Source organism: Apteryx rowi, unplaced genomic scaffold (genome assembly GCF_003343035.1).
Source record: "Apteryx rowi isolate R43461 unplaced genomic scaffold, aptRow1 scaffold_12, whole genome shotgun sequence".
NCBI classification, from domain to species: Eukaryota; Metazoa; Chordata; class Aves; order Apterygiformes; family Apterygidae; genus Apteryx; species Apteryx rowi.
The window spans coordinates 1,715,594-1,740,439 of NW_020447419.1; the positions used below are offsets into that span (position 1 = coordinate 1,715,594).

Here is a 24,846-nt window from a genome sequence, read left to right on the forward strand (position 1 = left end):
ATACTAAGGGGAACTCCGGTGTTCAGATTTGTCTCTTTTATGGCCTTGTTGGTTTTGTACCCTGACTAACCACTGACTGCATCAGTTTGGGGGAAGGAAGGAAACACCATCCTCAGAAGAATCACGTGCTAATATATCTATCTGCCTAGCTCCTCTTGGTGGGAGAAGGTTTAATAGTGTTTTTGACTGTTGTGTGATTGTCCCATTTAGCAGAGGTGAGCATGTATTCAAGAGGAAAATTGCATTTTATACAGCACTGTCATTGTATGAAAGCACAGCTATTATTGCTGTTTGCTCTTCAGAATTTAACTTTACACAAAGTGTAGATCCATCTGCTTTTACTCTGCTCAGTATTATAAATAGCGATGATTAATAGTAATAATTTGCATTACAGTGGTACATACAGAACCAGATATGGGCCCTGCTGAGCTTAGTGTCTTTATATGCGCTTAAGGTGAAGGCAGATTCTGCCCCAAGGACCTTACAGTTTAATGTGTTGAGCTTGGAGTCCAGCTGACCTCCCTTCAGTGCTGTTCACCAGTCTTCAGCTTTTTCCAGTAGGAAATAAGACCCAAGGCACAGTGTGATGCTATTTGTAAGATAAAGCACGTACTTAGTTGAATGTTCCTAGTCATTCCTTAAAATGCAGCTATTTTATGCAGTTTTCTGGACATAGTCTTAGTTTCGCATCATTAAAAGTACGGCATCATTTTTCCAGTAAGTCAGGATAATATTTGAAGCTGATTCCCACCTCCAGAAGGCACAGGCAGGTGTTCCTCAGCATGAGAGAAGTTATTTTTTCTATTCTGATGCAAAGTTATGAACAGATACATGATGGGGAGGCTAAGGTTGCTGTTATGTATGAGCTGAAAGAAGCAGTGAGCATGCTGTCTGATAGGACGTTTCAACCTTATGAAGCTGTTGATACAAGTTTGACCCTCAGCATGTTAAATTACATATTTGGGACTAACCCAGGGTTTCTCTGCAGCTCTGGACAATATTCCCAAAGACTGACAATACAGCAAAAGCATACAGTGTGGCTGCTAATGAATGGAAGATAAGAGTTTGAGGTTGCTGCTCTGTGAGTTGTTTTGCCCTCTGCCATTGTCTGTGCAGTCACTCTGAGGCTCTGATAAACAGGACGGGTCTGAATTCAGCAAAAATCTTCCTACCTAGCACCAAGCACATTTCAAGGTCTCACCGTTGTCAGTAGAATTGAAGTGTAGATTCAAGGTGTCTTTGTAAGCACCTTGCTAAACGTGTTYGGTTCAGCACACAAGGATGTATGCTGGGTGTCTCAGCACCCTGATTYGCAGATCACTAGCTTCTGCAGGAATCAGTCCCAGGACCAGAATGTAGTCACTGCCTGCTCTCAATCTTGTTCTGAAATACCAAGTTTTAACTAAAATGATGACACAAATGATTTTGTTCATTTGTTTCCTCTCAGACATGTCCACCGACGGACTACTCTCCCCCTCACAGAAGAACCTTCTCCAYGCGGACGCTTTATAACCTCACAGGGCACAATGTGGAGACCTACATTCTGGCAACTGCCAAAGACTTCCTGCAAAAACGGTGCAGCATCAGTCTCCGATCCCTCTCCTCTGAATTGTTTTGGGGGCAGCAGCTTCTCATACATATAATTCCATTATATGGTATTCCAGTTAACCAGCTATTTTGTAATGCTGTCTTGCACTACTGATGGCTGGAAGTAGAAGGAGGTTTGGGGGTCAGTACTGGGGGTATTATCCCCTTTCCCTCTTCCTGCCCCAGATTGTGGCAGCTTCTACTGTGCTTTAAGAGGTGACAATGCAGGAAGGGGAATAGAAGGGCCTCCCTGCTTGTGGTTTCTGTGAATCTGATGAAAGGAGGTAAAATGTACTGCGATGACAGAGTTATAGGTAAAAGTTCTTGCAAGTGCTCTGCTTCATCATAGCAGAGATAGCCTAGGGATAACTTGTCAGGCACCTGATAGGCTGATGGCTGCATCTGCAGACAAGCCTTTGTCTGGCTCAGAAATATTAAAAAAGAGGAAGATCTGACACAGCCTGTCCTGAAGTAAACCCTAGGGAGAGATTTTCATCAAAGTTTGGTTGTCTGAAGTCTCAGTGTGTGCTTCACTTCAACAAGTGCATCCATTCCAGTGAAGCTAGAAGTTGAGTGTTTTCTTGTGCCAAGGAACACAAGAAAAAACAGAGCTATAAGGGTATCCTGACTCTGCAACAGAGAGCTGCACAATGTGCCTGGAGCAGACAAATCCCGCCATTAAGGTAGTCAAGGAATGTGTTCATCTGTCCACTGATTTCAACTAAGCTGCTCATCTTCTTGGAAAATGCACTCATCTTATTCCAGTGTGGTAGCCAAGCAGGTTAGGAGTCTGCGTGGCTCCAAAGTGTTTTTCAGATAGAGGCTCTCAGCACAGATTTGTGACAGAGCTGCCAAGTTTCTGTTTCCCTTTTTTCCCACAAAAGGGTTCCTGCAGTAGTGTTGGCTGGGCCTCACAGCACATACTGCCACAAGCTCTTTTCTTCCGTATTGTCTCTTTTAAGTCAAGCTAGGATTAATTGGGGTGACAGGGGCATGCACTGCATGAGCTCCTCAGCAGAACCCATGCTAATTGACACCAGCCAAGGCTTTAACACTTCCAGATGAGGGTAATAACATATTTCCCTTTGGTTTCCACTCAGGTATGGTGGCTGGAGCTTCGGGCTGCCTTTGACAGCAGATCTCCAGTTTGATATCAGACCTGTGCCCCCCAACAGGACGTTGACTAAGGTAACTAAACTCTTCCTGCTCATCATAGCACAGGAAACGTGGGACTGAGGAGGAGTGCTGTGAATACAGAGATATTTCAGGAGATAAAACGAATCCCTCTGAAAGCCGCAGCTTGACGGGGGGGAGATGACTTGCATGTCATTTCCTTTCCTCTCCCCATTCTTCTTTATTGGTCTGACTTCTCTTGCTAGCAGGAAACAATTTTTCTGCTCTTAAAATTTTATTATACAGAGGTGAAAAGAGAAGTTAGTGGCACCTTTTTCTCATGAGAGAACGTATATACATTAACTAGAGCTGGCTTGTACATTCTGATTTACCGGTTTCTCTGTTTCTGCTCAGTGAAAATGTTGTAACACATCAGTGTTAAAAGCACCAAGGCTGAAATCTGAAGTAGCAGGAAATGCAAGAGAGTTGACAAGATCCAGTTATCTCATTGCAAAACCTGACTGCCATGGGGAGTGTTCCTGCAAGAGCAGTGCTGTTTTCAGAGGTAGCTCCAGTGAAAGGGAATCACAGGGTTTATTGTTTTGCTAACATGCAGAGCTCATGTGCTCAGTTTGCAGATGTTTTCACCCCTCCCATCTTACAGACTCATCCTAGATTTGAAAGCTATTTCTATTTGCTTATTACTTGTCAGATTTAGTACCTGGAAACCTCGATAGTGTTGGAACTAGGGGCAAACTTCCAGCCTTCTTTTCCTCTAGCAGTGCTTGCTCTGCTAGGCCAATGAGAATAAAATCACTGAGGACTCAGAACAGGCAAAGACAACGCTATGGGCTGTGTTTAAGTCTCTAACCTTAATAGCCTAAACCTTGTGATGTCCTTSGTAGATAACTTACACCTTTGACCTGGGGCCTGTGTGTTGTGCCCGAAATAAGTGATGGTGAATCCCTGCAAAGTGCGTGTCCTGTGTTCTGTTTCTCCTCTTCAGTACTCAAGGTTTATTGTGGCATAAGCAATAAAATTCATCATGGGGAGGGGAACGGCTGTTGCTGAACAAAGAGGATGTTGAGATTATGTGGCTATTTTCTGTCCTAGAGCACCTCTTCCTACTGGCTTTCAGGGGGAGTTAGATGTTTAACTGCTCTAGCCTTTTTTTGAAAGTCTCCACTGCTGGTATTGCTAAGGTCTGAGCAACTCATTACATAGTAACCAAGTATCAGTATCCTTTCTGTACATATCCAGCTAGCACTTCTTTCTTCTCTCCCAGGAGGGAAAGGAACTAGGTCTTAATGAAGCTGGTAGAACCACTCATACTGAAAATGAAATATGCATTTATACTCATTCAGTGCTTAAACTTGGACTCAGACTTGTAGATCTTATGACTTTACATAACAGCTATGGAAAGATTCATTTGTGCAAGCAGAACAAACCAAAATATTATCTCTAACAATTTCTTTCCCAATTTGTTTTAATTTCCCAATTGTGTGCAGGTGTGGTACAATCCAGAAGGCTATCACAGCCTTCCAGCCTATCTGAACAGCCTGAACAACTTCATTCTTCGAGCTAACCTGCCAAAAAATGAGACTTCCAGATATGGTAGGTGCCGCCTTTACATGAGCAGATAATTCCTCCCCATTGGGGGGAATATCCCGGTTCTGTTGAAATCAGTGACAACATTTATCTTGATTTCACTGAGCCCATTTCTTTATTCCCAAATACATGGATGTCTTTAAAAACATGAATTGAAAAATATGAATAAATCACATAAAATCTTTCTCAAAGACTCAGTAGAGTTGAACAAGAAGCCCCTAGCTCCTACCCTAAAATACTTCCTTTATCACACAATTGGCGATGGTTGCTATTTGTCCTACTGCCTTTCACCATCGTACTGGAAAAACTGCCTTTTGAGAGGTGCCCATTAGTTATGCACAGAAAAACTACTTTAGGTCATCTCCAAGGGTGGTTTAGATGAGTTAATTTTAATATTTCACCCTTCTGCTGAGAGGAACTTAGGATGTGTGTGTGCATGTGTTTGTGAATGTGAATGAGGGAGATTAATGTGAGATTAAGTGAGAAACAATTTTCAGCTATATTTTTCCTCTGACACGTGACATACGCAGACTCCAAAGAGTGTTGCTGCCCCATTTGGGGTTATCAGTTCTCATAGCTTCTCCTGACTAACGTGATGCAGCAATCCAAATTCCCACTGATAAACTGGAGCGCCCTATCGTACTGGTTGCTGTTAAGCCTACCTTAAAAGTGCAGCATGGACACAAATATTTATGTGTATGTATACGTCTCTAGCAATGGAAGGGGATGCAGGGAGAGGAAAAAATTATGTTGATGGCATTTTGAGAGATCTTGTTCAGAGATTTGTGGGGTGTGACAAGACTAGTGATTGTGTGCAGAAATGCTCTGCCGGTAGATTTTCTTTGACGAATGCTGGCCTTTGAGCCATGTCCTGGTCGTACCTAGTCCCCCTCAGCTCAGCTGGCTGCAGTTCCAGGTGAGAGTGAAAGAGGTGACAAGGTTGCTTTGCTCATAAGGCTTTTCCCCAGTGATGCCTGTGAATTTAAATACAATGGAAGAAGGCATCTGGTCTGAAGCTTTGCGTGTCATGCCATGAATTAAAGACACGGCAGGATGCTGATTACAAAGTCAAAACAGCATGTCTCTCTTCCCACCTCCACATCCTGATGCTCTGAAACTCCCCTCCCAACAAGCTAAGCTCACAACAAGCAAAACCAGCACCTCTGTCCCACCACCGTCCTGAAATACCTGCTGGCTAGTGCACTTGAGATTTGCAGCATGCCCTCGAGGTCAGAACGGTCGAGCTCTTTGGTATGCGCTGGAAGAGCATATTGCAAAGCTGCAGCCTCTGCCCCAGTGGGGAGAGAGGAGACCCGAGCGGAGCGCTTCCAGCGGCACAAACATCCCAGAGCAGCTGAATTATTAAGCGGTGAAGTTTGCCCTCTCTCTGTATTCCCAGCGCATGCTGCAGTGAGAGCGAAGGCAGGAAGCTTGTGTGAACAGTCGGAAAGTTTTCCTGGAGATAGTTTTATACCAGCAAAATAACAATTTTCAGTGAAAAAGAATAGCACCATTTTTTATTCCATCTGACCTGCTGCTTATGTGTTTTTGGAAAAAAATGAATAGTAGTAAATGTCCAGAGAGATAATTCTCCACTTCTCACTAATGATCCCATCCATAGAATGGGGAAAATAAAATGAATGGATGAGGATAGCTCCCCTGGGGTAGTGTAAATCCACTTTGAAATACAATTGAACAGACAGAACGTCTGTGTGGTATGTTCCTGGCAGCTAGAGCTATTTGTTGTTATGACAAATAAATGACAGTTTAAGAACCATTGAAATGGCCAGATAAAAGTGTGTTGTCATTTCAGCAGTTTGAGAGAGGTGCCAGTCCTGCTTTAGACATTTGACTTAGACTGCGTATATTTTTAAAAAATACATAAAGAGCTTTTTACCCTGTCACTAAGCAAATCATAATAGCTTTTGACTTATGTATATGGTGCTTTTTCTTCTCTCAATCCTGACCAACAAAAAAGAGAAAGCATTGAAATGGAAATTTTGACTTCTAGCCTAAGCTTCAGTAAAGAAAAATGGCTTTATAGTGAAGCATTAACAGATTAGACAGACTGTATCTCTTTTTCTCTCTCCCTTTTAGAGAAGGGAAACATTTCCTGGCTGTTGCACGTCTTTATCAGCAACCTGAGTTTTTAATTCCATTTTGCTCACTGACAACAAGGTTGAGATTTTCCCCCTCAAAAATGAATTTCATGTGAAATCTTCCCTTTCAAATGTATATGCTCAGTATGGCACTTGATCAAGTAAACCTGCAGTCTCYTCCTTTCTACCCATATGTCGGAGTGCTCGTTCTTAGGGAAAATAGCACAAAATAGTTCTTCTGTCTCATATTAACTACTGAAAGTCAAGCACCTGGCTGTAAGGAGCTTAAATTTCAGAGATGGTGTGTTCTAGCAAATCTTTTTGATTTAACAGCAGCTAGAGGTTCTCCAGCCCTCTCTGAGGCCTGAGGCATTTATTTGAGTGCCTAAATATGGATTTAGAACCTCATTTTTAGGCATATAAGCATCTTAGACTAAAACCTTTTTGCAGGTGCTAGAGTCTTAGAGACTGGACTGTAGTTGCACGGATATTTGCTGGAGATTGGAACTGGCCTAACGGAGCCCCACAAAGTTCCTCCTCTTGTTATGAAATTGTTTTGTAGACACAAATTGCCACTGAACAAAGCAAATGCACCGTGATGAATGATACCACTGTATTTTGGGCTAGATGTTCTCCTTTGTAAAGAAGTATTTAAAGCAAACCTTCTGAGGATGTCTGCACGTGAGCAGAACATTTGTCACTTGCTGCTTGTGACTGTTACAAACCCATTTTTAAGGGTTCTTTTTGGAAAAGACATGCATGTCACACTGGGCTAATCAGCCCGGTAACTGAATTTTATGTAGTTCCTTTGGGCAAAAGGTTTTTTTCTAGCTGCATAAGACAGAATTGTTCAGAATTAAGTCATTGCCAAACTGAGATAGAAGTGTCTGAAGTTTACTTGGTTTTATGCTAACATCTCAACAGATGCCCATATTGAGAAAAACATATATAATAGGAAGATAATAGTTGTGGAGAAAGGGAATGATTTGTTTCTTATGGTAAAGGAACGAATGAAATGCAGTGAGATCATCAGGCAGCAACTTTAAAACAAAGCATATTCACCAATTTTGAATGAGTCAGTGCTGAGGAATCCAACCAAAAATACATGGGTCCATGTGTATGTGCCTAATTTTAGGCGTAGGAGTGCTCTTACTGAAGTGAGCAGTGTAGCCTTTAAAGTCGGGCAGATGCCAGGATCTGGATTTCAGATCTGCTGAGCATCTAAGTGGAGTCAGGTACTTGGCACATGTGGAAAGTAAGCCCTAATAGAGACACTCRCAATCCTGCCCAAGATCATACCAAGATGACAGAGCAAAAAACCCAGCTTTTGGTCTGCTTTTCTTCTCTAGCCTCAGCTTTCTGTACTACTGCCAATCTCAAGAACCGGCAAAGGAGGCTTTAAGCTAGCCACGTTTTAATTTTTTTTCTTTTTTTGTAGGTATTTTCTTGTCAGCTCACCCGTATCCTGGAGGACAGAGTCAAGAACAAGTAATGTAAGATTCATTTGACTGATGCTTGAATTATTTAGCTGCAACAGAAGCAAACTTGCTTCCTGGAAACCATAAGCAGCCTAAATTACTATATAACTTCCTTTAAACGATGAAACTGTTCTGTTTCCTCCCTTCATTCCCACTACCCACGAGTAGCGTCCTTCATGCCACAGAGACTCCTGTTAGGGTTTCTTCACAGAATCCCATATAAACCTGGAGGTCACAGTTACAGCATCACATGCTGTTGTACTTGGGCACAACAGTAATAATTACAAATTTTTTCTCTTRACTTTTCTAATCAATATTATGGTACAGTGTTATGACTCACTGCTGTCAGTGCTTTTTGTTAGGCATAATACCTACCGCCATCATTAGTCGCTATGTTCAGCAAGAAATACTGGTACTGAATCAGGACCTTCTTGCTTCTGAGCTCCAAACTATGCCTCTGCTATAAGGGAGATCTACCACTTTGACTCACCATGTACATCTTTCTCTGCTTTTTCTCCCCAGGCTGAACAGCTTGCTTGATATCATAGTTTCGATGTCTGTTCTGGTTGGCTACTCTATCACAACAGCCAGTTTTGTGCTATATGTAGTAAAAGAGCATCAAACCAAAGCCAAACAACTGCAGCATATTTCAGGCATCGGAATGACAAGTTACTGGGTGACTAACTTCGTTTATGACCTGGTAAATAATTCACATTCTTAAATGCACCAGGAATAGCATTCAGTAGCAGAGTGGGGAAAAAGTTCTTTATTTAAAGTTGGTTGCCTAGACTTATTAATATTATCACTATCAAGAGTGTTATGTAGTAATTGTTCTCAAAGGCATTGAAGACTATTAAATATGAACYGCAACACTGGAGTTTGCTAAGCCAAGGCATTCCTTCTCTCTCGAGTGTATGCAAAACACTCGGCACATTTGTATGAAAGCAACACAGAACAGGCCAGAGCTTGATTTAAATTTTAGCATGCAAGCACCAAGCTGCTTTTCTGTTAGCTTCCAGGGATAGATTAGTTGTCATGCAGGCTTTATGCATCTGGGTAAGGATTTGGGGCTTGAGGCTACAGTCATTTTGAAAACCCTGGGAATGCAGGGTGCTACGTTGGTTGACAGCTGACAGTCCTCCGTTGGGCAAAAATCCTTGGCTGGGTTGAACGCTTACTTGAAGATTTCATATTGTAAAAGTTTCTAAGCCAAGGAAAGCTACTAATGCAGCTATATGTCTTCTAGGACCTGAGCAAGTTCCCTGCTACAATGCTGCACTGCGCTGCGTAGATTTACCACCTTGTTCCTATAGATAGTTGTGCTCCCTAGCGCTGTGCTGCATTATGAGGTGTGGGCATGCCCTTATTTTCCCTGAAGTTTTAGTTCCCTCGTGATAAAGAGGGTTAATAGCACTGCTGGAAAGCATCACTGGGCTATGAGGATAAATATGCATGGTGTCTGTAGGCTGAAGTGCTTTGTGTCTTATGAATTACCTGCAGTGCACAATGTCAAACCCGCGCTTAGCTGGAGATCTGCACATGCAGGCTGTCTCTGCTTGTGAGCTTTGGCATGGCCAGCTATGCCGTAATGGTGATCAGCTCTACATATCCTACAAATTTCCACTGGTGCAGTTCTACTAGCGTCTAAAATCCCAGCAACGTTATCAGTTCTTGAAAATATGAAGTCTTCAAGGGCATTTAGGTGGCCAGCCCCTGTTTGATCCGGTAAGGGCTGAGGGCTGAAAAATCCTTASGAAATGTGAGCTTTGGCTCTTTCTGCACAGCACCCAGCACAGCTCAGGCTTCTAGGTGTTACGGTAACACCAATGCTTGCTAACRAAGCAGCCCTAACAATAGGGCGCTCACCACTGAATATCCTAAACTGCCTCTTTATAGGAGCTGGCATGGTTGGGCAACAGCACAAGTACCTCCCGCTTTGCGCGAGGGGTTTGAAAGGGGTCTGAAGGCAGCGCGGCTGCGGACCGGCTTGGCAAAGCAGCCCCAAGCCACTGTGCGGAAGCCCAAGGATGCAGCAGGACTGTTTCTGCTTCCCTGTTCTGGGCCCTCGTTCTAGCACTGCATGTCTGTAAATCTGTCTGTGGAAAAATCCCCAGAGTCCTTGCCACAATCAGTATTCAGCGGGCTGAAACTAATCCAGCGCTCTCGGCAACTTGATATTTCTCCGTGAATCCCTGCCAGTAAATTCTGTTAAATCCCAAAGTGGGGGAAAAGAGGAACCTCTCGAGGCAGAGGTTTGGTAGGTCTCTGCCTTAACACAAAATTATAAAGAGCAGATTTACAGGGCACAATGAAGTGGTCTGACCACAAGGCTAACAGGGAAACCCAAAGGGGTATTTTTCATTTGCATCGTTTTTTCAAGGCACTTTCTGCCCACAGTCCTGAATGTTGAAGCTTAGCCTATTCAAAAAGGCTTTAAGGGAATTCATATGCAAGTCTTCCCAAAATCTGAGGAAGGCTGGGACCCCACCTGCTTTTGATTTCCCTTAGAAAACCCAAACAGCACTTGTGGGACCAAATTCAGACCTGGCATTCCTGCTTCTGTATAGTTCTAGAAAAATGTTTAAGAATTATCATCCTAATAACATGTTTTTAATATCATTTTACAGGTACTTTTTATGGTCCCTATTGGACTCTCAATAGGAGTTATTTCAGCCTTTCAGATACCAGCGTTCTGCAACAACAATAACTTACTGGCTGTATTTCTTCTGCTGTTACTGTTCGGGTAAGTGTGGAGCTTAGTTATTTAAATACCATTGCACAGAGTGAGAAACTGTGTATTGCAGGCTGCTGTGATTTGGAATCCTAAGGAGAAATACATGGACTCTGTTTCTTCTGTGTACACTTGACAAAAGGTGACTGGTTGCTCCTTCAAGGAGCAGTGAGCTAAACTGCTGTTGTCATGCCTGTTTTATTCAAAGCAACCTCTAAGTAAGGGCATGAAATATTCAAGGTCACAGTGACAGCCCACGCTGTAAGCACATGCTTACTGAACTATTGCAAAGTTTGGGATACAGAAACATTTCAAAATCAGAAAGGAGGGGGAAAAAAACCAGCCAAATTTAGATAAAACAGGAAAATTTAGCAAAACTCTCTCTCTGGCTTTGAATCCTACACTCAGTCTGTCTTTTCTTTCAATCTGGACTACATGTTTAAAACATGTATCATAAACGTTTTCTCCAAATTCTAGTGGAATTTTTCCCCTAGAAGCCATTTTTCTTCCCTTAAGCTCCTATAATACGAAAATCTATTAACACACCAAAACAGCACTGTTATGTAGTGCCTGAAGTATAGGTTCCTGAGCTGAGGTCTTTAGTTGTTGATTTTCAACCACTCTTTGAGTTACTGTAGTATTCTCTGCACTGTTGGTGATTTATAGATATGCAACGTTTTCATGGATGTACCTGCTGGCTGGGTTTTTCAAAGAAACAGGAATGGCATTCATCGTTTACGTCTGTGTCAACTTGTTTTTTGGCATCAATACCATCATTACTCACTCGGTTGTGTTTCTGCTCTCCCAGGAAAAGGCCACAGACCAGGTAGGTCTCCACTGGTGCTTCAGTTCCTCAGTTGACCCTTYGGGGTCTCCACCAGCAACTGGGTAAAACAGGAATCATCTTGTTGAGTTTGGGTTTGAATCAAGTCCTCAGCAGCTGGCTGGTTTCAAGATTTTTGAGGCAGGCCAAGTGGAGGATGCTAGTCCCAGGATGTAAGGGGGTTCCATATAGGTAGGTCGTGGGGGAAATAAGTCTTCCTTGGCTGTGTAAATCCGCTCTCTTAGAGAAGAAAGAAATGATGTTGAGAGAGGGAAGATTATATTAAAAAAAAAAAAAAAAAAAAGGATAGAAACTTGCCATGCAGAGAAGGTCAGGAAGTGAGTGTGGATGCTTGATGCAAGGTTGATGGGGACTTAACCGTTGTTAAGTTCTTGCAGTACAAATTGTGGAGAGTCACAACTAGATTTCATTGCCCCGAGTCTAAAGTGTGCTGTGCTTAACACACAGCCGTCTGTCATCTAGATCTGTAATGCAATCATCTTCTGCCTGCAAGGATGAAAAATGACTTGGAGACATTGATGTTTCCCTGAAGTCAAGCCTTTTCTTAAATAGAGATTTCCCTGGGAATCAGTGGGTTGAAATTTATGTTTTATATTTGGTTTTGTTTTGTTTTGTTTTTTTAAGGGTAATTGCTTGATAAAACAATAGTTGGATTGGAATTTGCTTTCCAGCTTGACAGTGCCCATTTAACAAACCCCTGGATTTTAGGGATGTACAGTTATGTTCTTTTATCTGTCTGTGCCCCTRTGGCAGAGAGTCTCTCCATCCCAATTTATTGCCCCTCCACTTTGCTGTGCGTGCTAATCCTTGCTACTTTAGTTAGAAACGTACCAAATCTCTGCATAGATAGTTCATAACTGCTAGACTGCATACTTGGCTGTTCTTCCATGAATTAACTGGAAAAGCACTTCTATGTCTATTAGAGCTAAACCCTGTGTTTCTGGACATGGTCGCCCAAGGAGAACTGATAGGACTTGGGCTACGGAGGAGCAGGACTGGGAGCAGCCCATGCTCCTCCTGAGAGTGGCGCTCTGCAGTGGTCTGGTGCCACGGCTCCTAGCTGTGGGGAAGCACAGTGCCACGACACAGCTGTGCAGCTTAGCAGGCGATATTCAGCTCCGGCTCCCGGGCAGGTTCCTGGCTGCTGCGTGCACTGGGTAAGGCAGCCGGAGCAGCAGTGAGGGACTGTCTCAGGAATTGGGTGCTGTTTGCTATGGGTGAACTGTTCACAGCCTCAGAGCTGCCTGTTGACTTTTCTGACCTTGTACCTGTGAAACGAGCTGTCTCCGGAGCTCTTTACTCTCAATTTATCTTTGCTCTGAGACACTAGCAAATCCCAATGTAATTGTTACACTTCAGCCCCACAGTGAAATCGATGAATTTATTCCRCGAATAAAAACTGCAGTGACTGTGTTGCTCTTTTTCAGGGCTTGCGTGACCTCGCTGAAAACTTGAGGCATGCGTTCCTTCTGTTCCCGCAATTTTGCTTTGGCTATGGCTTGATTGAACTGTCACAGGATCAGGCACTGCTGGGCTTCCTAAAAGCCTATGGAGTGGACTACCCTGACAAAACCTTTGAGCTGGACAAAACCACATCCAAGCTGCTTGCCATGTTTATCCAGGGCACTGTGTTCTTTGCCGTTCGTCTCATCGTTCATGACGGGATGATCCAGAAAGCCTGGAGTAGCATGTTAGAGTAAGTAGTGTTTGGAGTCTCACAGTGAAAGCGGACCAAGCCAGTGCTCAGTGGTTTAATTCTGGGCTCTCRCACCATCACTGTCAGTAATGAAGCCCATACATCTCCGAGATACTTTGCAAACACAGAGTACATTTTCTCTGGCAGCAGTCCCAGTATCTACCACTAATTAGAGTGTTAACTAATAGAGATACAGGCTACTGGAGCCCCTTGGTAGTCCCTGCTGGCTTGAACTGTTGCCTCCTTTCAGGGCTCAGGGTTCAGTGGGTTGATAGTTAGTTGGAAAGAGGAGTCAGTCCACTGAGAGCCTTTTCTGTTTGCGTCTGCCCCCATCTCCTCTGCCTTGGATTCGCACAGGGAGGAGGGAGCGCTGGTCCCCAGAGCTGTTGCTAGAGCAGTCCTGTCACCTGCACTGCAAGCGTTGCCACAAGGCAGGACCTGCCCCAGCTCAATGTATTTGCTGAACAACAGAAGAAGCTTAGGCAGAAAGAGAACATGGGGTTTTTAAATTCCCTAAATGGAGCGAATAGTTGGAGAGAATTGAAACCGCCGGCATCTCTGTGTATACTTGCATGCCCTGGGATCTCACAGGAAGGCTCCTTAGTATCCCAAACACACAGGGCCACTACTGGCTGCACTCACTAGAAGGTAAGGGCCCCTCTGCCCTTCCCGTAGATTCCTGTTCGACAGAGTGCATGGCAAAGCGTCGCTTCTGCTACCCGTGGCCGATGAGGATGAGGACGTCCAGGCGGAAAGGAACCGGGTGGAGTCCGGCAAAGCCGATTTTGATGTGGTGCAGCTTCAGAATCTCACAAAGATCTACCACCTCCCTCACAAACGCATCGTGGCCGTGAAGAACGTCAGCCTCGGGATTCCTGCTGGAGAGGTAAGCCGGGGGAAAGCTGCAGCACCTCCTGCCCCGGGGGAAGGGGGGGGAACTGGAACAGATCCAGAGAGTCCTACTACCTTCTTCTCTCGCAGTCCTTGCCTCAACCCTGGCACAACTGTAATGGTTTGTTTTGCACCTCTTCCTTCTCTCTTCCTTTGCTTTGCACTTACTGATTATTTATTGATTCTCTGTGTTATGGTGGTGACCAAAGGCTCCTCGTGGATTTGGGACACCAAATGACGGTCTGAATACCCTGGAAAGAGAAAGAGCGGGTGGGACAGTGGTGAGGGTATACTTAGAGCAACATATATCCATGCTGTGCTTGTACAGCACCTAACCCGGTGTGCGTATGGCAGATCACTGTGGAAGCTGTTGCTATATGGTAAATGACAACAGCAGTATTTGTCCAGTTGCAATGATCCACCTAAACTAAACCGCATGTGAAACGGAGCGAGTAAGGTTTATCTGCTTGTATTTTTCCGTCAGGTTARGTCTAATCACTTCAGCTGGATAGACATTTCATGAATCAGGAATTAAAACTGACTTCAAAGAAGCAGCATTCTTTGGTCATGTCAGTTCAATTACCTGTAAAAATACTAACCCGTGAGGAAAGAAAAGATGGGAGCACACAGCGCAGCTCTGAGACCCAAAGGAAGGTTCTCAGAGCCTCTGGAAACCAGAYCCTATCTCAGGCTTTGCAGCTGACTTGTGAGGAAGCTTGAAAGCTGTCCTTGGTACCAGCTTTTTTGAATTGCCTGGATCCCATTGTGATACTGGGCATATGAAAGGACTTAGGGTGCTAGGCAGGAGGAGAGCAGACTCGCGTGGAGAATGTGGCCACTGATTTTCTGGCAGAGGATTTTTCAGAGCCACARCTGGCACTGAGGCTTCTAACTCCTTGCAGAAGTCAACCAGCTGCCRGTTGAATTTTGGATGCCATACCCCATCTGTCAGCAGACGCTCTGGCCCTGCACCACACGCTGTGCTGGGCTACCATCCCTGCACAGACCTCGAGGCAGGAGAGAGCCTCGGATCGATGTTGCACTGGGCCCAGCACACAGCTTTTAGATCAGCCAGTCCCTATAAATGATATCAAAATAATAGTAATTATCAGCACAATGGTGATTGCTTATGCAACACAGAGCTGCATATCTCCAACCTTAGCAATAAAACATGGATTTTAGCATGAGATACTAAACTGCACTACAGGGAGCAAGTTCTTAATCTTATTAATGTAGTGCATTAGTGAGATTATTTGATGAAAATCTTGAGTCACATTAAGGTTTTACCAATGACAGGACAAACCTCACTCCCCTCACTCCTATGAATAGCTCTGTTCCTGTCAATGGGAGGCTTTGCACAAATTAGATGATCGGGATTTGGCCTGTCAGATGGGCTCACTGTGAAAATGCACCTTGCAGTAAAAGGAATGACTCTATTAGAGACACGTCCTTGATTCTTCACCATATTAAACAAATGGTCCTAATATAAGCTGCAGTATATTGCACCATAAACAATCTCCATTATAATGTTCGTATGCTCTGAGTACCTCTGCCTCTCGTGTAATTCATCTTACTCAAGGGCCCAGAGAAAAGAAGTGACAAGCTGCACTGAGTACTTGTCTCAGAGCGATATTTCTGCCTTATAAATATAGTGTGGTTACATTTCTGTGTTTCCTTCCTGCAACCCAGTGCTTTGGCCTGCTTGGTGTGAACGGTGCTGGAAAGACAACCATCTTTAAGATGCTGACAGGCGATATTGGAGCTTCCAGCGGAAGGTTGCAGGTCCAGGACCATTCTGGGTATGGAGGATGTGATTTTTGGGGAAGGCACATGAGCAAATCAGCCTGGAGAACAGTTTGTAAGGTTGGATGGCAAAGGAAAAGAAACGTAAAGTTTAAGGAAGAATATAAAACATTCAAAAATGGAGTAAAAAAGAACAAGGCAGGGAATCCAGCCCTTTGAGTTGTTTCCCTGGGGTTTGTATTTTGCTATTGTATCTCTGCTGTTCTCCGTGGTGTTTCTTCAATTTGTTCTATTGCAAATGGGGTCAGAATCAGATCCTTAGCTGAGTATGATCACGCTTCTGAGCTAGTATCTGGAGACCAGTAGGACTCATCCCAAAGTGCTCTTTGGGGTGGAGTAGGCTTGGTGGCAGCTGAGCCATCTAAAGTGTTGGAAGTAACTGGAGAGTTAGGTACCAGACAGCGTGGCTAACTGCCCTTGCAAACACAGTTCTTCTGTTGCAGAACTGAGGGCCCAAAAGGCTAAGGTCTGCGCATTCGTAGCATTTTCTTTCAAGGGTTGGGGAAGGCGAGTAGGAAGAAGGGGCATGTCTTTCTCTCTGCCATCTGTTTCACAGAAGGTATTGGCAATTCAGTGTGTCTAAAATGACTTGCCGACTTCCTTACGCAGGTCCTTGAATGACATTGGTGAGGCACACTGGTCTCTCTTTGGCTACTGTCCCCAAGAAGATGCCTTGGATGACCTGCTGACAGTGGAAGAGCACATGTATTACTATGCTAGGCTTCATGGCATCCCCGAGAGAGAGATCAAAGGAGTGAGTAACACTGGGGCTTAACTCAAGGCACCTTTCAGTCATGGGGAGCTTTTACCTTGAATTAATAAGTCCTTTAATAAACAATAAAGGTTAGTGGTGGCAAAATTTGAAATCCTGGCTTGGGGCTCTCTTGCTCAGCAGCCAGATGGGTGTTGTGTGAAACAGATCTCCTTTGTACTGTGGAGTCAGAGTGTGGCACACACTGAGTTTGATATTGCTGAATGGTCTGACATTAAAAGCAGATTCATGGAAACCATGGAAAAACTTCAGAGGAAGCAGGATTGCAGGTGCTGCATTTACAAGTGTTTGCTGAGCCAGCTCCTAAACGACAGGGTTTAACGAGGGGTTGCAAAAAGATTCGTAATAGGCGTCCACCTGGTAATTTATTCATGGACACTGTTTCAAAATCAGTACTCTTCTCCCCTAGATCATACTCCAGCTTCTCCACAGGTTGAATCTGATGGCCTACAAAGACAGAGTCACCTCTATGTGCAGTTATGGCACCAACAGAAAATTGTCAACCGCTCTGGCTCTCATTGGGAATCCATCAATTTTGCTACTGGTAAGAAACGGTGGACTTGTTGGGTGAAAGATGAGCCAATCTCTGGGCTGGCAAGGGTACTTTGATGGTCTAGTGAAGCCTTCTCTGACACAGCCCACAAGGCACTCCCCAAATGCCTGCACTTGGCCTGATGACATGTGCATCAGCAGAAAGCTTAGATTCGAGCACACACTGAAACTTGCTTTGGGACCTAACAGAGCGGTGGATTTGCTACTTTGTTCTATTAGTATCTTCCAGAGGTCAAAAAGAGATTCTGTATTTGCTATTTGAATTTTCCCAGTCCCTGGCTGTTTCTTGATCTTGATAAATTAAAAGAGCTCTCGACTAGCTTGCACAGTCTCTGCAGAAGAGTGGCATCCAAGACTTCCAAATCTGTAGGAAGGCAAAAGAGCAACTTCCCTCAAGCTTAGAACGTAAAACTATTTCTTCTAGATTTGCCTTCCTTTTCTTTCTTTTCTAACTTTCCAGTTTTTCTTGTGAGATATGCCATTTTTAAAATATCCCTTTTGGAGCAGTTTTTCACTTGCTGAGTTTTGAATCTGTACAGTGGTCTGTGAGCAGGTTTCCCAGTGTTATGTTTGATCCCTAGCGGACAAAGATCTCCCTTGCCCCAACTTGCATCCAGCACTTCTGCCTTTACTTCTCACCACGTACATCAGCTGCTTTTGCTGTGTACAAAGTCCCAATAAAATGGATGGTGGGGAAATTTCCCTAGTACTGACTACTGCCAGAAGCCAAACTGTTTTATTTCTTTCTCATATAGTGCGTTATCCTCAACAATAACAATTTAGCACTCAGACTGGCTAACAGTTTTACCAGCAATGCATAAAATAGGAGACAATGTACCGTCTTTCATCTCTAGCTTATTGTCTCACTTGCCTCGTCAGCATGAGAGAGATGCAGAACACAGGTGCATGTGAGGGCCAAGTGCCGGTTGATAGCTTTTCATTTGAGATTGCACCTACAGTGTTTACAGGAATTTAAAACAGTGTGGTATAAAATGCACAGTAGGGTTGATCTTAGATGGCATTACCACAGATCCTCAAAGGAGTCCAACTGAGGCTAGGAGCCTGGTGACCCAGAGTTCCCACTGTAGTCACTAGGGGAGTGAGGCAGCTCCAAAGGGCAATGGGGATGGAGATCTTAGGCAAGCTGACTTGCCTCTGCACAAAGGGAGCCTGGGATCACGCTCAAAATGCGAGTTAAGATAGTCTTTCTCCCAGATCTGTACCAATGGAAGCTGATTTAGGGGTCACTGCAAGAAAACATAACATAATGATGAGCCCCAAAAGAGCACAAGTGTTAGGAAGACCAGATTTTGTGTGAAAGCTTGCCTTCAGTCCTGCCTTTCCCTATAGGATGAACCGAGCTCTGGAATGGATCCAAATGCTAAACGCCACCTCTGGAAAATCATCAGTGAGGAAGTGCAGAACAAATGCTCAGTTATACTCACATCCCACAGGTAGGGCTGGTTTGGCTTTGTCTCTGGTTTCAGGGTCTGCAAGATGTATGCAGAGGCCCATCCTTCAAACTCCCCACTGCTTCTCACAGAGCTTCAGGGCACTGAGCTGCGACAGGTTTGGGATTTTGTTGTGGCTGAGTGTGGGAACTCAACACTATTAAGATGCCCCCATAGACCCACACTTTAATGCTTTATGGGAAACTAGGAATGTTCTCTGATTGTTATATTTTTTTATACCTTCACAATGACTTACTAGAGTTCCTCGGTTGTTTTTTCAGCATGGAAGAATGTGAAGCGCTCTGTACCAGGCTGGCTATTATGGTGAATGGAAGTTTTCAGTGCATTGGCTCATTGCAGCATATCAAGAGCAGGTCAGTAAAATGTACCTATTTCACTTCTACTGAATGGCGTATGGAGTTACTTACATATGATAGTACTGAGGGCTCAGTTCATGAGACCTTTGTTAATAAGGCATCACAGTAAAGCCTTGTTTTGTTTCGTTTTTCATACTACACCCTTGAAATTCTGTGTTAACTAATGTGTTTTCTGCTCACATGCAGCCTTTTTTCCAACTTCAAGAGATGTGTTCCCCAAAGTAATCTGCCCAGTGTTAAAAATGGAAAATACATGGTGGGGTTGAACTTCAATTTTATTAGCATCATGATAGCTCAGTTCCTTATTAAGATTCACCCCAGGTTAACATCGCTGACATCACTCACGTTGTGCTCTGCCTGGGTTAGATTCACCCAAAGAGGCTGTGCAGCTCTCTCAAAGGATTTTCTCTGTTTTTCTTTCCTACTGTGTTTATTGTGATTTTTTTCCCCCCCTCCCCCAGGTTTGGAAGAGGATTCACTGTGAAGATGCACTTGAATAGCAACACAGTTAGCACAGAGACGCTGACACAATTCATGAAGTCACACTTTCCAAATACATGCCTGAAGGTAAACAGGATAAATAGAATCAGGGGATGCCCGCTCAGTCTCTTCATGTTAACCAAGAGTATCTTGTAAGACACAYGCCTTATAACGTATTTTACGCATAGATCCATGCTCTCAAAATGTAAGGGATTCATACGCACATACTTGACAGTCCTATCAGCAGCATGGCCTGAGGGTTGGAGCACCCAAGTTCCTTGGTGACTTAAATAATCTCAGTGAGGTGAACTTCTGCTCCTGTGACTGGTTCCAGTAAAGCCCTGGGCTGCATGGACATTCACTTTATATTCAGTGGGAAATGTGTTGGTCAAGTGCTTCCAATAACAGAATCAGCATAAAACCGGAGTAACTGAGCCATGAATCCCACCCATCACCCCAGTCCCGTAACCCAATCCGTGCATTAATCAAAACACCAGACTAGGAGTTGGAAATGCTGTGGCTTCCTTACAGCTCCAGGCTCAGGGGCTTATTTATCATCCCACAGTTACAAAAAGCACAAAATGAGCCAATGGGGAAACATTAGGCAATACTGGAAAACAATTTTCTCCACCTTTAGGAGCTGGAAGGAGAGAACACGCCCTCTTTCCCTTCCTTCTGCCATGATTCGGCTCCTCTTTACTTTCATATTCAGCCAAAAGGCCATCGGATCTGTTGACCTTTATAGGTGGCAGTCTCTTGACTTTACCCCTCATTCCTGTTCTTACAGGATCGGCATTTCAACATGGTGGAGTATCATGTACCAGTCTCTGCAGGAGGAGTAGCAAACATATTTGATCTTCTGGAAACCAACAAAACAGCTTTCAAAATCAGGCACTTTTCAGTGAGTCAAACAACGTTAGAGGAGGTAAGGAATTAAAGATGTGTGGCCATCCGTTTAAAACTGTTAACAGGGGAGCAGACTGATGGTTACCATAATGGACTGTTGCACACAATAGACTGCATTTTGAAAGAGATTTCCATCCATAATCCTCCTGGGGGCACTTTATCAGTACTACTGCCTCCAGATGCCTGTGCTGGTGCTAGGAAAACGCACATAGAAAGCTGCCTGTAGCGTAAAGGATCTATTCCTCCTTTTGGCACATTTGTGCAACACTGTTGATTTCAGCAGTTCCACAAAGGGCAGGCTCATGGATCACCCCTGAGCCTAGTGCTAGGCTTCCTGACAGTAGACTTTGTCCACTAATCCTGGAAATTTTCTTGATTTTGCTCTTTTTTGTACCATATTTGGATAGCAACTTCATTTAGCATTACTTCAAACTCAGCTTTGTGGTTATGTTCCTTCCATTTTCTCTTGGAAGAGCATTTCCACTGGCATCAAAATCTGGGAAACACCTCAACTGTAAAGACTACCCACAGGAAAGCATCCTGTTGAGCAGCGGTGCCTGGAGTGTTAGGTCGGTCCCAGAGATAAGAGCAAAAATGCAGCCCTATAATGCTGTCTATTGTTGAACAGAGGTCTGCAGGAGGGGGTAAGGAGATCCTCAGTATTGTTTTAAAAAAGAGCTGTGGGTGTGAGAGAAACAGGCAGACATACAGCAGGAAGACCCAGGTAATGTTTTGTGGGAAGACAGTGTAGATTTGTGTATGTGCAAATGTGATCACAGTGTGATCTAGTAATAATGTTTGTGCATTCATTAGATACTGTTCAAATGGAGACTGTGTGATCATATCTATCTATCTATATAATATGTGAGTGTGGATGCCAATTACATATAGATAGGTGTGTAAAATAAGAATATAGATGTACTACACAGTGAACAAACAGAGCTGCTACACAGCAGTATATCTCACTAGTACTTTTGAAGCATGAGCTGCAGGACAATTAGGTTTTATACAGGAACTTCTAACTTTGCATCCCTAGGTTTCTCTTCAGTTGAGTGCAGGCATAGAGGTATAGGAGTATGCATCCATTTATTTACATTAGACCAAAGAAGCCCTACATTTGAAATTCCAAAATCCAGCATGAATTCATTCCTGAGCGCACTCTCCAGGCTCACAGTCAAATCAACAGCCTTTCCTCTCTTTTATTCATTTATATTATTAATTCTTTAGACTGTCACATGCTGAATATTTTCCTTTAAACTTCCAGGTTTTCATCAACTTTGCTAAAGATCAAGCAGATCCTGACAGTGCGGATACTGGTCCCGACATGGCATCAGACAGCTGTGACACAAGTAGCCAAGATAGCACCATAAGCTCCATCTATTGAAGGGACCCAACCACAGGGTATCAAAGGCGGGGGAATAGACCTGATGACCCCAGGGAGTTCTTCCTGCCCTGTTTTGGATGATTCTAGGATGGTGGGAATGAAAAGTCACATTTTCTTAAAGTACTTTTTTTTTTTTTTTTTGGATATGCGCATATTTTGTTACTAGGAGCATGGTAGACAGTTGAAACTGGCATTTGGTTACAAATCAAATTGATCTTTCCACAGGTTCTTTTTTTTTTTCTTTCCCTCCCCTCCCAGTTCTTGTTTTATGATTGCTTTTATGCCTGTGAGAACTTAGYTGACATCACCTGCTCTTGCTGCTGGTGGCTATTTGCTTACAGTAGGAATGGTCGCGACGGAGCAGAGGAGCTGTCGGCAGCGCGGGGCRTTTGACACAAAGGCAGCCCCGCGGCTGCCCTCTCTGAAAACCCACGCTCCRCTCCTTGCTCGGCGACAGACCTGCTGGCTGACCGTGAGAAAGTCGCTCGGTTTTGACAGTTTCCCCACCAGTAAAATGGGGTTCGTGGCCCTGCCCTACCTCGCGGGGGTGTTGTGAGGATGTAGGTGTTATGTACTGTGAGTTGCGTATGCCGTTGGTGGGGGCCACCTTTGGTAATGACATAAAGCTTATCTGTACATGTGGGTTATGTCAGTATAAATATAATTATTTTAAAATCAGTGCTTCCAGTTGTTTTGGTTTGTTCCTTTAGTTTATACCAGCTCTATGTAATTCCTAGAATAAGCCTTGTAGTTCCAGGCAGTTGCTGGCATTCGGTACCCCCGGTTCAATTATACCTCAAGAGAGCATTTGACCTTGGAGAACTGATCTGTCATTCCCAAAACCTTTGACTGCCAGTCAGTCTCCTTGTGGCAGATTGGCCCGTCCCGGGCTGTAGCAGAGGAGGAGGACAAGGACACAGCTTCTGAGACCCAGCCAGCCCAGGAACACTGTTCCACCAACTGGCCCCTCTTTGTCCTTTTGACCGACGTTCAGAGCCTCTCCTTTCCAGYGGAAGCAAGATACAAAGAAGTTTGCTCTAAAAGGTCTTGTTTCCCTGAGCATGTTTCCCGTGCTCAGAAAATCCTTGCATCTGCTCGACCTCCCTCTCCCAAGAGGCTCTGCCTCTTCATCCTCCACCCCAGACTCTTGACCACCCTCGTAACTCTGTAGCTGTGTTTTCCCATGTAATAAGGCATGATTTTCTTCTTTGAAGACTGCCTACTGGCTTTAAATAAGATTGCTGCTTACTGTTGAGCAGCAGACCGCCAGCAGCTGAGTGCAGCATACCAGCACATCTTGCTTTTTTTCCCCCAGAACAGTTAGTAAATGGAAGAGTTTTGTATTGCTCTTTATTATTTATATCAGCATAAGGCCTGAAGGACTCCATTTTGGGCCAGCATGTTGGTGTACGTGGCGCTATTTAAGCACATAGCAAACTTAGTCTTTTGAGTTCAACAAAGTTACTGTTGCTGGTGAAAGGAGAGGCTGCCGATAAAACCAGGTCACACTTACCTTGTAAGGCCTGGAAGGGCACATGTGACACTTGATTTTTGGTTCACGTACACAGTTCCAGCCAGAGTGGGTTTTTTTTCTTTTTCTTTTCTTTTTTTATTTTTTTCAAAGCTAATTTGAGCCCAGGGAAACTCTAGATGAAAGCTGCACTGACAAGCCTTCCTTGCCCTGATCATCGGAGGAGCTTTACTAGTTCAGTTCACATTTGATGCTAAGGCTCACCAAGATAATCGTGCAAGGAATAGGTACTTTAAATATCAAGCATGTTCAGGATTTTACAGTGGRATTCAGAAGTTCAGAGTTCAGCTACTGCAAGGAGGTCGCATTTTCTTCGTGACCTTTGTGTAAACTTCTCACTGATAGCAGGAGGAGTTTTGTTATGGATGGAAGGCCTTACCGAGCCTTGAATTATGCCTCAACCTGCTGACTGTAATTAAAACTGGAATTCAGCTTCTTTCCAGAATGCATTTGACAGCTGCAGTTTATAAGTAACTGAAAGTGCTGCCCAGACTTTCAGTGTAGCTTCTATTATTATGTCTCCAGCTCTGCAAAAGCTTTTTTTTTCTCATTTTCATTGCATATCTTAAAACAGATCACAGTATAAAATTAAGCTTTCCTCTAATGGAGGGCTTGCGCTCCCTGCAAAGGACTCAGAGCATGAATGCCAATGATTTAAATGCAGTCTTGTAATACCAATCAGAGTATTATTTTATTATGTCGATGGCTTTGCAACTGCCAGTGAAAGATGGATCTTCAGACTCTGTCCAGATGTACTTTACATTTAATTGAGGGAAACTGTGATACAAAGCTATTCTTTTGTCCCTTTAGAGTCTACTAATCAAAAAAAAGGAAATGATTCATTGGAACACTTCAGCAAGTTGTAGTTTAATTGGGTAGAATAGAATTTTTTTAAAAAAGCAAAAAGCATCCTTTGAATTTCCACCCAATTGTAGCATTAATAGAAACATCTGCTCCATACAAAACGTGTCATGGCCATGATATATGCTCTCCATTGATACTTACAGGTAAAAATAAAACATCTGTTATTGCAATCAAGTCTATAGGTATTAGTCCAAACAAGCAAAAGTTTACGTACTTAAGGGAATTTAATTGAAGCCCACAGAGAAATAGTTACAACCGTTTAGGGGACTGAAGCATCTGGCAGGTACGTTGTACATAGCAGATACCACTAGAGGCTGAGTTATCTTTTTTGCCATATCACAAACCTCCCTACAGAGCCTTATAGCTTCAACATGTCCTTTTCTGAGGTAGGATGTGCCCCAGCGTTGCTTCCAGGACGCTGAACGCAGAGGCGAATACTGTGCTGCCTCAGAAAGCCTGCGCCGGGTCTCTCATCCTCCCCTCTGTCCTCCCGGAGGAGGCTGCATTCTGCTTCCAGGGCCAGCTGGGAATACAGAGCACATACCAAGAAACCAACTGCTAAAATCTGTCTTAAAAATTACAAATAGCCTTTACRCATCGGGGGATGGGCAGGGACGCTGCCCTGGCTTCGGTGCTTGCAGCAATCCTCGCGCTACCGATGGATGGGCATAATCAGAGG

The 24,846-nt window shown here is 43.9% G+C and overlaps 2 protein-coding genes across 2 annotated transcripts in view; both read left to right on the forward strand.

The window, feature by feature from the left end:
- ABCA12 (ATP binding cassette subfamily A member 12) overlaps nucleotides 1–21,772 on the forward strand; it is a 58,116-nt gene extending 36,344 nt beyond the window's left edge. The window contains exons 29-45 of the mRNA XM_026088509.1: nucleotides 1,448–1,575; nucleotides 2,688–2,775; nucleotides 4,209–4,314; nucleotides 7,846–7,900; nucleotides 8,408–8,585; nucleotides 10,513–10,628; nucleotides 11,283–11,442; nucleotides 12,888–13,156; nucleotides 13,832–14,042; nucleotides 15,737–15,846; nucleotides 16,460–16,604; nucleotides 17,032–17,166; nucleotides 18,525–18,628; nucleotides 18,907–18,999; nucleotides 19,464–19,569; nucleotides 20,270–20,407; nucleotides 21,653–21,772. Coding sequence (XP_025944294.1) covers nucleotides 1,448–1,575; nucleotides 2,688–2,775; nucleotides 4,209–4,314; nucleotides 7,846–7,900; nucleotides 8,408–8,585; nucleotides 10,513–10,628; nucleotides 11,283–11,442; nucleotides 12,888–13,156; nucleotides 13,832–14,042; nucleotides 15,737–15,846; nucleotides 16,460–16,604; nucleotides 17,032–17,166; nucleotides 18,525–18,628; nucleotides 18,907–18,999; nucleotides 19,464–19,569; nucleotides 20,270–20,407; nucleotides 21,653–21,772 — 2,262 coding nt within the window. The remainder of the gene's footprint in view (nucleotides 1–1,447; nucleotides 1,576–2,687; nucleotides 2,776–4,208; nucleotides 4,315–7,845; nucleotides 7,901–8,407; nucleotides 8,586–10,512; nucleotides 10,629–11,282; nucleotides 11,443–12,887; nucleotides 13,157–13,831; nucleotides 14,043–15,736; nucleotides 15,847–16,459; nucleotides 16,605–17,031; nucleotides 17,167–18,524; nucleotides 18,629–18,906; nucleotides 19,000–19,463; nucleotides 19,570–20,269; nucleotides 20,408–21,652) is intronic.
- Nucleotides 21,773–24,005: 2,233 nt separating this feature from the next.
- The window catches only part of BARD1 (BRCA1 associated RING domain 1), a 53,193-nt gene continuing 52,352 nt past the window's right edge, over nucleotides 24,006–24,846 (forward strand). Inside the window, exon 1 of the mRNA XM_026087976.1 lies at nucleotides 24,006–24,055. Within this exon, the coding sequence (XP_025943761.1) occupies nucleotides 24,006–24,055 (50 nt within the window). The remainder of the gene's footprint in view (nucleotides 24,056–24,846) is intronic.